We start from the raw sequence: 14,040 nt of genomic DNA on the forward strand, positions 1-14,040 counted from the left end.
TTTCCGTAGTTTTATTCATATTTCGCTTTATCGTCCAAATTTTGAAATACTTCGTCTGTAAAAAATTTATTCAAATATTCTGCAGACGCTTTAAAAAATGATCAATGCCAAACAAATATAAAATATCAAAGTATCATTATAATATGACACACACGTGCGCGCCCGCGCGCACAAACCAGATGTAAATCCGACCGGACAATCCGCATGGTATATCTTGGATAATGCTAAAGCCGGTTGTACATTTCAAAACCTCATAAATAGGAAAATATTTACTAGGGAAACACTTCAAATATTTAAGGGATCCGAGAATTTTCGAACATCCTGTATATTATGCGAACCAAAATCTCTTATACTCTACATTTACTACACACCTTTTTGTAGCACATAAATAAGTAATTAATTTTATTTTAATAGTATAAAGCTTAAAAACACTCATGTGACTACTTCAGTAATCAATAAGAAATCCCGACTTTTTATAACTTTCCCTGGACCTGATAAATAAATGATGATTATTTTTTTTTTTGTTTTGTTTTTAGAGGGTCCCATAAACAGTTTCCAATAAAGAACTCGGGTGTCGGTTCAATGCAAAAATATTCTATTTTTAACATTCACCTTTTTACTAAAAAATTATAAATAATATATTTCCGAGCATTTTGGATTCGTAATAGCAAGACAGAATAGGTTATGTAATCATTTATAAAATTCTTTTTATCTCTAAATACTTACTTTATGTTCCTTTTTCTTTATTTTCGCTGTCGTCCTTCCAGCTCGGTAATTAAAGCGGACCACTTCGAAAGATGTGATACTACCACCCGCATTTCAGCTTCGCTGGAAACTAAAAGTCCTGATTAGCGTAGTTATCCGTAACTATTTTCTTCTTATCCATTTTTCTTTAATTTCGATGGCGCTGAACAATCGCATTAGCTAACTTAAGCTGTTCCTTTTTCGATCTTACCTACCGCTATTCTCTCATTATTGTTGTTATTATTTTTTATCTCAATCTTTCTTTATTTCTAATGCTCTATTATTTATCTCGGCATCGTTCTTGAGCTCGTCAAATTCATTTAGTGCCCTTTTCATAGAGAATTGTCGTATATTCAGCCCAACTGACCCACTATTTCTTGAAATAACTACGAAAATACGGACACTATGGATGTTTTCGGGATCAATCCGATGTTCTCTATATGACGGCAGAGAAGTGCATCTTGCTAGTTTCTCCGCTGTTGCCGTGTGATACTTTCCAAGTTTCGGTTGAAGATATATTACTTCCGCAGATAAGCCCACAGATCTTCGTATTTTTGTTTGATCAAGTCGAGCTCAGTGCATCGATATGTACACACGTACATCTATCTTTACCTTCATACGCACCCTCTTGCTTGTATACTTTATGGTTGATATAAATAGTCGCAAAATAATAAATTCATAATGATTAATTACGCGCGAAGTAATATCAAATTCGTTAAATAAACAACTTAATTTTTAATTTGCGAATTTTTTTGTTACGATAAAATTTTTTCACAATCCATTTTACACGTCACATGATTTTTGAAGTCGTATTATCGTTTTCCATTATCCGGATTAATAAATAAAATTGATCACTATGAGTTTACGCATGAATCTAGCGGTTCATATGTTCAGGAAGCAATCGCGTAGAATTGTCGCTCGCTGCACGTATGTATCTGTCAGCCGCAGCAAAGTTTTGTCCATTCGCATGTGGATGCATGCGACTACTGCGAATAATGGTGGTGGTAGTCATTGTCGTTCTTACTTTATGATTTAGCGTCGCCGCAGCAGAGTTTATGATTGCTCGTTCGTGCCGAAATGGAGCCATACATATACAACAGAGAAATCGCATCCGTCACCGACTCATAACGGCGCGATCTAAATCAGTGTAATACACGTGTCCAGTGAATTGCACAATTATTAGGATATTCAGGCGCATTTTAAGCTCCTGATGAATTAAATAACTTTAATAATTCACTGTCTCAACGCTTGCAAAACTTTGATCAGTCTAATTCTTACATACGCAACTTCTAAACTTTAATATTAACTATATCACGACACTACATATTTAATATTATGTCATATATCTTAATATTACCTTCACGTTAAAACGTTATGAACTCTTTTAATTAATTAAGGAACTCCCTGCAAGTCAAAGTTTTCTTTAGGATAAAAGATCACTCGCGTTTTTTTTCTTACATTCTATTTTTTTTTTTTTTTTTGAAACTTTATTTTTAACGCTTTCTTCCAGACGAGAGAAGACATACAGAAGGATACTATCCTGCGTAGCAGCTCTCCGAAAAGGATCTAAAAAGAGTTCTCGCTCATTTCACGTTTCTCTCGCTTCATTGCTACTATTTCACGTTAGTGAGCCCGTTGTTGCGGCTGGGTGGCCGCAGGGATGCTGCCATGCTTCCGCTGCACCATTGCAATCTGCTATCTGAATTTCTTGTGCGCGCAAGGTCGTAGTAGAGCTAGACAGGTTGTGAACGGACGCGAATGTTGGCCCAGCTTTCCGTAGGACGGGAACTTTCGCGCGGAAGAGTAGTAAACTTTAGCGACTCATCTGTCTACGGGGTGCAATCCGTCGTACGTAGTACATACCTAGCTGTCTGTTTAAATTGCTGCTTCGTGTAGGAATGATTCGTCGTCGCGCGAAGCCGCAACGCGAACGTGTAAAGCAGTCGGGAATCGCATTAACGCTTTACTGTCGTACTTTGCTTACGCATTTCACCTACGATAGCGAAATACTGTTAATGATCTTGAGACTCTACACATTTAAAGAACAAGTCTGGCTATCCGATCAAAAGCAGATTTTAGTATTCGATAATAATTTTCTAAGTAAATTTACAAATATTTACAAGATTTCGCAAACTGCACGTTGCATACTTAAAACACTTAAAGAAGAACCCAAAAATGTTATATCATGAAAATTAAATTACTAATCAATCTAATTTTTCCCAATAAATTCTTTACAGTTTGCTGGATAGGGGGAGGAGATCATAAAGATGCTTGTAAGCATCAAAATTATTAAATTGATTAACAATTTAATTTTTATAATGTTACATTTCTGTTTTTTTTTTTTTTTTTTCTTAAAAAGCAGGGTTTTAAATTTGGCAAGTATACGATGCGCAATTTGGGAGAACTTGTAAATTCACCTAGAAAATTATTATTAAGCCCTCTGAGATCTATTTTCAACCGGTATACTCGTCCTTTAAATGTATTATAATACACTTTCCGAACATATTTGAGATTCTAATTCAAGTCTTTTATCAAATACTCCAAGCATGATTAACGTGGCATTACTTTCTTATCTTAGTTTTACAATTATTGTTACAATTAAATTATGATATAAAAGTTTTTTTCTTTAATTAACTCATTTTAAGTATCATCTCTATTATTTAGAGTATAAGGACTAAAAATGTACAAATATATAGTTTTTTTAAATAAAACTAGGAGGAATCATTTCTTTTTAAATACTTTCTTTGAATTTTTAAATAAATTGATTCCATTTATCTTAATGTGATAATACTGCGATTAATTTAAACTTCTTTTTCAGATCACCAGCCAAACAATTCTTATAGATTTTTTATCACTAAAAACGTATTCGCTAACGAAATTGTATCACGTCATATTTTTGAGAAAATTAAACTTAAAGTTGCCAAAAATATGGAATATACATATAACATTTCAATATATAACATTTAGTTTTAAAGAATTAAAAAGGAAACAAAAATATAAAATTTTATTAAAATAAAAAACTTTTAAACTACTTGGATTTTATTAAAAAAATAAACTACTATCTTTTGCATTTTATTTGTTAAAGTAGTACAACAGTTGTTTCGAAAAGCAATATATTCTCCTTATAATTGGTGCCATTTAAAGATTTCATACATTTTTTTGGAAAAATCTATTTAGATTTGATTAAAATTAAGATATTTATTTTTAAGTAAATACCATTTGGGTTGGAATAGCAAGATTTTTCAATGATAATATAGAGATAGTACCACTTAGATTTTGTATAGAAATTAAGGAGAGTACCACATGGGTTAGGGATAGGAAAATTTTTCAACGAGGATGCAACGAAGATGATACCACTTGATTTAAATACTCACCTGCATGTAATAGTTTCTGATGTTGCCGATTATAAGCATGTATGATCAATATTGTTAAATACAATTTATTTGAACAATCATTGTTCAGTTTAAACAATGTATGAAAAGGTTAATAAAAAATAATAGCATCCTTGAATTCTATCAAAAAAATACATATTACATTGCATTATTTTTCCGCCTTCCTACTTGTTTAAACAACGATTGTTTTTACATATTATATTTAACAATTTTGATTATAAATTCGTAATCAAAAAATTGTTACGTGGTTATTTAATTTGCTGTCTTCTTTCTTTTAATCCATAACTTTAAATTTTTGTATAAAGCTGTTGACACAGTAGATGAGTTTTATAGATTTTTGATCTAAAAACAATCCAAAAATAAAATTGTTATATTACATCACATTTTTTTTAGCTATTTTAGCTCATAAATATTCAAAAATACCATTTTCAGTATCTTTAAGTCTAGTTTTCTCTCAAATGTGATGTGATATAGCAATTTCATTAGCGAATTTGTTTTCAGCAATAAAAAATCTATAAAAATTGTCTTGTTTGGTTTGTAGTTTAAAATTCGTGTCACACAGTGTAATCGTAAATAATGTATGACAAATATAAAGTAATGCATACGAGTCGAGGTAGTAAATAGTTCGCAAAGTTAAGTTAATATTAATGATACTTATTATTAGTGTTCAAAATTAAATTATATTGTAGACGTTCCGGTTCTTTTTTCGAGGCATTTTCAATACAATTTATTTTTGCACTACAATCACCACCAACTTGTATTGAAAGTGGTTCAACAAAAGAGCTGAAATGAACATTAATATTAATTTAATTTTGCACGTTCCACTTCATTTGATTCTTATTGCTTAGTCACTTATACTAAATACACTTATTGCTTAGTCTTTTGTCACTAGTCATACTTAATATACGTATATAAATGTACGAGAAAATAAAATTTTCTCGCAAATGCTTCGCACTGCTTAAGATAAAATACATAATTTACATTTCAAAGTGGGAAAACTCGTAAAATTTTCGTCCAAAATTCTTGATTGCAGGCAAGAAAACACAACACGTACTAATTCAAAGTTTCAAATGCTCTTTATCAAATTTAATCGGGAACTTTGGCGTTATCAGTCTTCAGGAGTAAACATTTTTGGTGCTTGTATTTATTGCGAGGATCTGTTTACTGCCCCTATTCTATAGTTCCGGCGTTAATGTTCTTTGAACTCTTCGTTCTTGTTTAACCATGTCACGTGCAATAGATTCGTGTTTCCGAACAAGTTCAAAGCTTTCCTGGGTTTCGCATTGCCGTCGAAACGTGCGGCTTTTGTACGCGTATTGCGCGTCATTCCATGAGCGAAGAGTGACACAACCAATATCATGGATATTTACTTACATCCAAGACGCATAGGAAACGAAATCGCGATTACTATTACAAACGATAAACTTAATATTCGAACTACATACAATATATATATATATTTCGAATTACTTGACTCACGAATAAATATTATTAAATATTTACGCTACATTTAGATAATGATTAATGATGAAGCAAATGTATAAATTGTTTGTAAATAATGCCATATTCAATAATACTCAACAACAACATAAAATAATTCGTCAATATAATATTTCATTGAAATTGAAATACATTTTTCAATAATACTAATGAAATAATATCACATAATACAGTAAATGTTCAATTTGGTAATTTTCAAGAAATGTTATTTCAATGAATAAAAATATCTACTTTAATTAAAGTTTTAATAAAAATATTTCATTTGTTTAAAGAGAGAAAAGAATTTTTTCAATTAATAATTTTTTTTAAATGTTTATACATATATATAGAGTCTGACATTTATTATTAACGATAATTTCCCAAGTTTGATTGTTAATCTATTTAACATATAAATTTATTAAAACTAAAATTTTCAAATTTTCTAGACCCTTTCTCTAACAAGTATTATCGTTATTTTTAAATATTTTTATGTTATACCTAGTCATAAATGTGATGAAGTCATGATAGCACTGTTTGTATATTCCTTATGTACTAGAATGTACAGGCTCACAAAGAAACCTTGCAAAGTATAAAATTTTGATTTGCAATGAAGCTTGTATACATAAGTGTCACATAAATAGATAAATTTGAAAAACATCACTGCTAAAAAAAATTATGAATGAAACTATTTCTTACAGGCAAAAAGATTTTTAACTTTTTTTATTATACTTATCCCAAAATTTATTAAAGATATAAAAAATGTTTTACTATAACAAAATTGTCTGTATTTACTCATGTAAATAACATATTTGAAAAATAACTATAGTCAATTATTTTTTAAAAATAATTATTTTTCTAGTTTTTTATTTTTCCATATGTTTATATTTCTTTAATATTTTTTACGTCGTAAATAGCTAAAAGTAATTTTATTATAATGAACTTTTACATACAACGTTTTTTTTAAACTTTAATTAAATTTATATCTTATACATAGTTTTTGAGATACCGAATTATATCGAAAGAAGCTAAAAATCGTTTTACTCGTGAACAGTTTCATCTTTTAAATCAATTTTTTGGCAGCAACTAATATTTTCTAAATTTATTTATTTATGTAACCCATACCTATACAAAGTTTTGTAAAAATCAGAATTTTAAACTTTCCGAGATTTTTTATTAGTAAAAATATCCAACTTGTTTGCTATTAGGCTCAATATTACATTAAGAAGTCAGGAAGCGTAACTATGTTCATCTCTATTCAAAGACGATACGTCTATGCCAAATTTTAGTATTGGGCTCTTTTTTGCGTAAGTTGAAATGGTGCGATATATTTATTGGCATACATTCACTCTGTAGAACGTGCAAGAAAACGAAATACCAATATTTCTGCTTGCTTGACGTATCGTATTTTGCATTTTGCCCGGCACGAAACTCTATGTTTATGTGAAGCTGCTTCTATCTATTATAACATTCTTGTACACGACGAATTATATGAGTATACCAATTCTGACAAGGTAAGCCACGCAATGTGTCAACGAAAATAGTTTCTACCAGCTACATACAATGTAATCCTGAAAGTTGATGCACGAAATAGTAATTCGGAGTGATTTCTTGACAATTCTTTGACACTCTCAGGCGTCTGAGTTATTGCGTATTTGAAGTTGTCACCAATGGATATCTTTTCCAATTTCATCAGTTCCTACATATATTTTATAAAAATTTATAACCAAGATTGAGGATATACCTGATGTACAGTCCCTACAAAGTAAATAAAATTTAGAAATGTGTTTAGTATTAAAACTTCAAATAAACATGGTATGTATAAAAGTTGTGTGAATAAGATTACATTTTTATTTAATAACATATTTTTATAATTTATTTAATCTATTTGTAATTAAAAATTAAATTACTTTTTACAATATTAAGAAAAAAACTTTTTATGTAAATACTTTAAGTATTCAAAATGTTTTATACAAAGTTTTATTGTGATTATGTTTGTTTAGTTATTTTGTAAAGAAATAAATTTTGTTTATTTTACATTAAACCCTATCAGCAGACAATGTTTTTTAAATGTTTTTTTTAATATTTATTCTTCATTTAGAAAACATTTAAAAAATATTGTTTCCTAATAAAGAATTAATCTCTGCATTACAATGAAATTTTATATAAATCATCTTGAATATTTAAAGTACTTAAATAAAAAATTCAAACCTTCTCATCATTTCTTATTTCATTATTAATTGTGTTTTTATTACAGCACATATCTGCTTATTGAAATAATTTTTTATTTAGATAAAAAAATGCCACCAAATTTTTTTTATTATTTTCAAGTGCAGTATAAAACAATTTGTATTTTTTTCATAATTTTTCTATGTTTTGAGAAATGTCTTATACATTCTTAATCATTCTATTCAATCTTTATTCATTTTCATATATTTTAAATTTAATTGTAAGATTCCTCAATAAAACATGGAAATAAATATCTTCCAATTATGTCTCGAAATGACGTTTCTTATTTATTTTATTCAGATAATGAATATTGCATAAATATGAATTAACACGTTACTTAATCGATCCGTTAAATTAATCGTACGTTGTTTTAAAGTTCTAAATTCATTAAATTTTTAACAGAGAGAATTTATTATATAATTGAATAAAAAGCTTTTAAAAAATTGCATTTGTCGAAATGGAAAGAAACCACCAATCTCATTGTATTGCATTAATGCGATTAAATATAATATTTTCAAATATTATATTTATATTTTTCGTGGTACGAGAACAGCTTGCTTCTCGGGCGATTTTTAGCAAGTAATACGATTTTGCGGCATCGTTGAAGCAAATATCAGATTGACGCCTCCGTGCACGTACGTGCATGTTATTGCATCTGGGTATTGCGCTAGCTTACACAACGTGTACCGGGTGGTCTTAATTTCTAGAAGAACGCTAACCTTGAAATACGGTTTGTTCTGCACATTTTATTTGATCTCAGTTATATGTTTATTTAGTTAAGAGAAAAACTTATATATTTATTAATTAAAAAAGAATTAACAAAATTATCCACTCGTACAAAAGGCGTAGAAACGATTTTTTATTGTAGAGTTTCGCCATGCTGATTGATTCTCTTGTTTACTCTTTAAAAAAATCGTGTAAGCGATGTTGATTGGTTCTCTCGCTTGGCTCCTTCCATGCTGCGAGAGCAACCGCTGTCAGCGCGGAGATTATATATCTTGACAACTTGTACAATTAAAAAGTATTAATTAAAATTGCTGACTATAAAAATTATTAATTAAAATCATTGACTGTAGAAACGCATTGCTATCTTTCATATTAATGTTAATAATTATTTTATTTTAACTACCAGAACTTTTTAAAAAATTGACATTAAGAAACATCGCCATTGTAAACTTATTTGAATGCAAATAAAGCGCAAGTTGCAATAGGATTAAGAAAGTTTATCAATTTAAGTTCTGATCGTCAATTTCACTCTATCCAGTAAATCAACCTAGTTGTCCGGTGAATACAATCGTTGGGTGCACTTTTGACCTGTACGACCTTTCGGCCCAATGCGACCTTTTGTGTCTATATTTCGTATCTTCCACAAAATGAGATTAATACATCGATACGGATAACGAGTCGCCATTTGTTACATTGGTAAACTTTATTCTCAAAAGTCACATTTAATATTGAATTATTGCGTCTTGCATTTATTTTCAATTGCATAGAAAAAAAAAACGATTTGGAGGGGCTATTTATTTATATTGTACTTGACACGTATTGTGTGTCGAGCCGTGATATGTATATAAACTGGTCCAAGCGGAACATTTGACACTTTCCATTTGCATATCGACATAAAGACACCGTGTTGTGGGTTACAAAATGCATAATGATATTCGAATCACGAATACAAACAACGCGTATCGACTATATTTTGCATCGCGCAAGCCTGAATTTCTCATTTGTATGTCAATGTTTTTTTTTCCCCGTTCACTTTATTAACTTTATTCGTTTCGCGTACTCTCTGTTGCGTATTTACATCGTATGTGCAATATATTTCAATCCGCAGGAAGGATATATTAAAATTTATGAACTTGATAAATTTTTGTGCGGAAAAATCACGAGAAAGAAAAACAGTACTAAAATAATAATGTCAACATTTTGCTATAATGTAAAATTAAACTTTTCGTTTCGAATAAAGAAAGTGGAAATTAATGAAAGCGCTTATTATTTACAGTTCGTAGGCGCTGCAATTTGAAAATTCCGCGCGACTGACATTTAAAACTAAATCGTTCGATACGCGGCATCATCGCGAACGGTCGGTCTTTTTACGCGTTGGAAGCATCAGAGAGTTAGCCGAAGCGGAGTGGCGAAGTGCATCCTCTCGCAAAAATTCAGTACGACGCTTCTTGCACGGCTGCCTTTGTATCGAGCGTTCGTGCGTGCGAACTCATAGCAAGTGCATGCTGATGCGCATGCACGACGGCGTATGCACACGCTGAGTTCATTTGTTATCGGCACAATGGACAGTAGAGGATTGCCTTACTCCCTATATATTCACCATGTGTAGAGCTTCCTGTTTCTCGCGCACAGGATATGCGTTTCTCGCACAGCGATATACTTACTCGGACGTAATAAGCGTCACGTTAATCACGTTAAACCGCCCAGATTATTTTCCATTATAGCATCGCACAAACGTGCGTGTATACATACATACGCAAGTTGATAAATATTAATATTAAAAATTTAATTATCTTTGAAATGAATAGTGTGGAATATACTATGTACTTTCAACCGTAGATTACTTAAAGCAGGCCTGTCAGAATGTTTATCGAGTCAGGGGGATGGACTCTGAGCTTCTCCAGTTGTTATACCGCATGTACTCGTTGTCCCAGAAAGCGAGAAACGTTAAAGTAACATTTAGAAATTGGCATGATTTAATGTGGGTTTTTTAATGTTTTAAAATAATATTATCTAAACGTTAATTTTCAATCAAATTTATTTGATTTTATTCAAAACGTTGTTGAAATGTTTTGAAAATATTTTCTCCAAGCCATGGTCGCAGAGTTTATTTATATCGATGTTGTATACAATATTAAATACGACATATATACATTACATATTATTGAACATCGTTGCAATAACATGGTAGTAATTGTGATTTTATGCTTACTGGAGTGTACTCACGGTCAAGTGGTTGTTATCGATAAATGAGGTTACGGCATACTGAGCGATTAAAGATCTTACTTCTTTACAAGAGGTAATCTCTACGCTTGATAAATTGACTAATTTTTCTTTGTTAATGTCGCATTAAAGAGAGTTGGCGAAAAACCGCCATTTATTCTCAACTAAAAACATAGTAATTTTCAAGAAAGATTATATAACATGACCTGTTAATCAAAATTCGCATTAAGTCTTTATTCAGGTAACTGGAGTATTCGTTAGCTATTTAGTTTCTTGAAACTGAATTTGCAGCAAGACTAGAACACTTTAATTTTCAATGATAACTACCTTCGTAATTAGTATTCTTATTAAGCTTTCATTAAAAGAAGAATCAAATTTCAAATTCATCAAAGTATTCGCAATTGAAAGGGAATGTAATTATAATTTTAATTAGGGGCAGATTTTCTGAACTTTTCATGGGCTGCTATAATATTCGTTGGAAGCAATATGTGTTTATAAATGTTTCACGCGTTTAATTCTGATTTCAGATGCAGAGAGCAGTGCTGCTGCTCTGTTGGCTGCCGCTCCTCAACCACTGCCACGCCGTAAATCCAGGTAAATATCGATCTATTTCTAAACGGCCGCGACGTCAGCGGCGGGAGCATATATCGCGGATAGGCGTTATTCGTCGTATTACCCGGCTGTGAAATCTCGCGAATTCGCGCGCAAAGGGGACTAGGTTTTATTATTCCGGATAGACGATTCCTTCTCCGACGCGCTTCGGCGAAACGGATTACTGTTAACGCGAACCGATATTGCATACGTCGGTTTAAGGATCCGTTATCGTGCGAACGTAAGCCGCATTTACGTGGCGCATCGGGCTTAACGTATAGCCGGACGTTAGGTGCCCGAACGCATTAGTATCCAGGCAACGTGTCCGACAAAAACAATGCCCCTGTTACTACGAGCCGCCGCCGCCGCCGCCGCCGGCTTCGGCCAGCTAGCCACTGTTGGTGAAGTCACGAATTGTAAGCATACACGCGTCCTGCTTGTTCTCTCGTGTATATTACATGAGATATGCTAATCGTTCCTAACACTCGTAGACATATGATTACGGATGCAGTCAACTTGACGTTACAAATGCTTCAAAACGTTTTAATAGCCAAACCGAACGAAGAATTTTACCAATTGACCAATCAAAACATTTCTACCGTCAACTTAATGGTGTCCTACAACAGATGAAAGTATAAAATTACTTTTAGATACAGGACGAAACGTCAGATTAAAAGAAGCGAAAAATGATCATATGCGATCTCTCTCTCTCTCTCTCTCTCTCTCTCTCTCTCTCTCTCTCTCTCTTTCTCACTATACCTTTTTTTCCTCTTTAATCAGTATAATATTTAAAGATAATTAAGTTTGTACGTGCGCGGTAAAATTTATAATTGATATATTTTTATAACAACGCGCGTAAGTATAGTATCATGATGGCCATTTGTCCTTTATTTTAAATAGCTATTTGTCCTTCAGACATATTTATTCTTTTATAAATTGGTTGTAAACTATATTTTAACAATATTGCAAGAAATTCTCTTTTTTAATTCTAATTGCATTTTAATGTTATATTAATAAGTGAATTTTTATGGAAGCAACCGAAAAATTTAATTTTATGCAATATAATGTATAATTTCTTTTGTCCTTTGTTATGTGTTTTTATTTGTATAATAAAATTATTCAGATTAGACCCTTACTTTTTCATTTTTTATTTCGAACTTATTGTATTTCAGATTTAAACCAAGAGTTTATCCCAAAATAGTTTCAAACCAGTTTTAAACTGTTAGAAAACTACTCGGGATCTTATTTTGATATTTAAAAAAATTGCGTAATATATAGATTCCCTTTTGACAGTCAAATCGGTTTGGAAACATGTCTATTACAGAGGTTTCATTTAAATGTGAGGCGAACTGCATTGAGTTTCACGTGATTTCATTCACGGTACAAATGATTATTTTAAAACTTGTGTAATAACACTGAACTCGCGCATACCTTATCATAATCATGCGTTCTGTATGGAAGCAATAAGCGGTTGTAAAAATCCATACGCGAATGCTGATGCTATTCGAGGTAATGCCATGTGTCGAGCGTTGCTCGCAGCTACATAACATTACCGTATATATGTATATTTACATTTTCCTCGCATGGCTGGGTAGACGCATGAGCGAAATGTCTACAAAAAAGCGTTTAGTTATACGTAATGTACTACGTCATATGACGTCAAATGCAGACGCTGAATTATATTCAGCTTGATGGATCGTTTAGTTCGACTGGTATTCATTGCTTTAGTAGGCAACTTCGAACTTGGTTCATAAATCAGACATCGATACAGTGCAAAATGTTTATCGAGCCAAAGTTTAACGTGATAATCGCATTCTATCCAGATTACTGAATTATTAAACTGATATTTCTAAAATATACCTCCCACATTTGTCCCAAGTTTGGAATTTATAAAATTATTATTATCACGCCTGAAAATGCAGCTAGTCCGCATTATTCTCTAAATCTTTTAGAGTGAAACGTCATTCTAAAAGGACGAAAATTGTGCTTGTGAAATATTCGAGTGATTTTTTTACTCAGCAAGATTTAAAAAGTAGAATGCGCAATTATTAACAAACAAGATGTACATACTATAAACTTAATCCTCCGCAGACGTGGGAATTTAAAGATTTTCGATTTTTGCTGCCGTAAAACTTGACTGACGCAACTCGGCGTCCTTCAGCCGATAAGTCTTCGCCAACATATTTTAGAGAAAAGGGATTCCTTCTGAAGGGATCATCTATAGAATAATCCAACATTGAAAAATCGCTTAAGCCCTCAAATCTCCACAGTGTCTACGGAGAATTAGGATAAAAAATTTGAAGTCAATAATAGAAAATTTTGTAGTTTTGGTTACTGCTAACGGACGAAGGCCAGGTGAAATTTACAAACGACCCAATGTTGGCCCAATACCAGATGCTGAAAGAAGGATGTTAAAAAAGGTCGATTTTTGTGGACCCTTAAAAGTAAACTATAAAAAGTTATTGTTTGGAACCTACATAAAACAATGAAAATGAAATAGTTTCATATACCAGAAGTGCGGGAAAAATAGAATTTATTTTATTTTATATCGTGCCTTCTTTTGTAAATTAAATTTTAGTATATATCACGCTAGAACTTATCAAGAATCGGATGTGTTGTAAAAGTTTCCCATAATAATTGATACTTAAAGGTTTTAAGA

General features: G+C 31.6%; 1 protein-coding gene across 1 annotated transcript in view; it reads left to right on the forward strand.

Moving 5' to 3' along the window:
• Window positions 1-14,040, forward strand: part of LOC105204975 (suppressor of lurcher protein 1) — a 486,519-nt gene that overhangs the window by 67,332 nt on the left and 405,147 nt on the right. Inside the window, exon 2 of the mRNA XM_026137763.2 lies at window positions 11,318-11,384. Within this exon, the coding sequence (XP_025993548.2) occupies window positions 11,318-11,384 (67 nt within the window). The remainder of the gene's footprint in view (window positions 1-11,317; window positions 11,385-14,040) is intronic.

The sequence above is a fragment of the Solenopsis invicta genome, chromosome 16 (genome assembly GCF_016802725.1).
Source record: "Solenopsis invicta isolate M01_SB chromosome 16, UNIL_Sinv_3.0, whole genome shotgun sequence".
Classification (NCBI taxonomy): domain Eukaryota; kingdom Metazoa; phylum Arthropoda; class Insecta; order Hymenoptera; family Formicidae; genus Solenopsis; species Solenopsis invicta.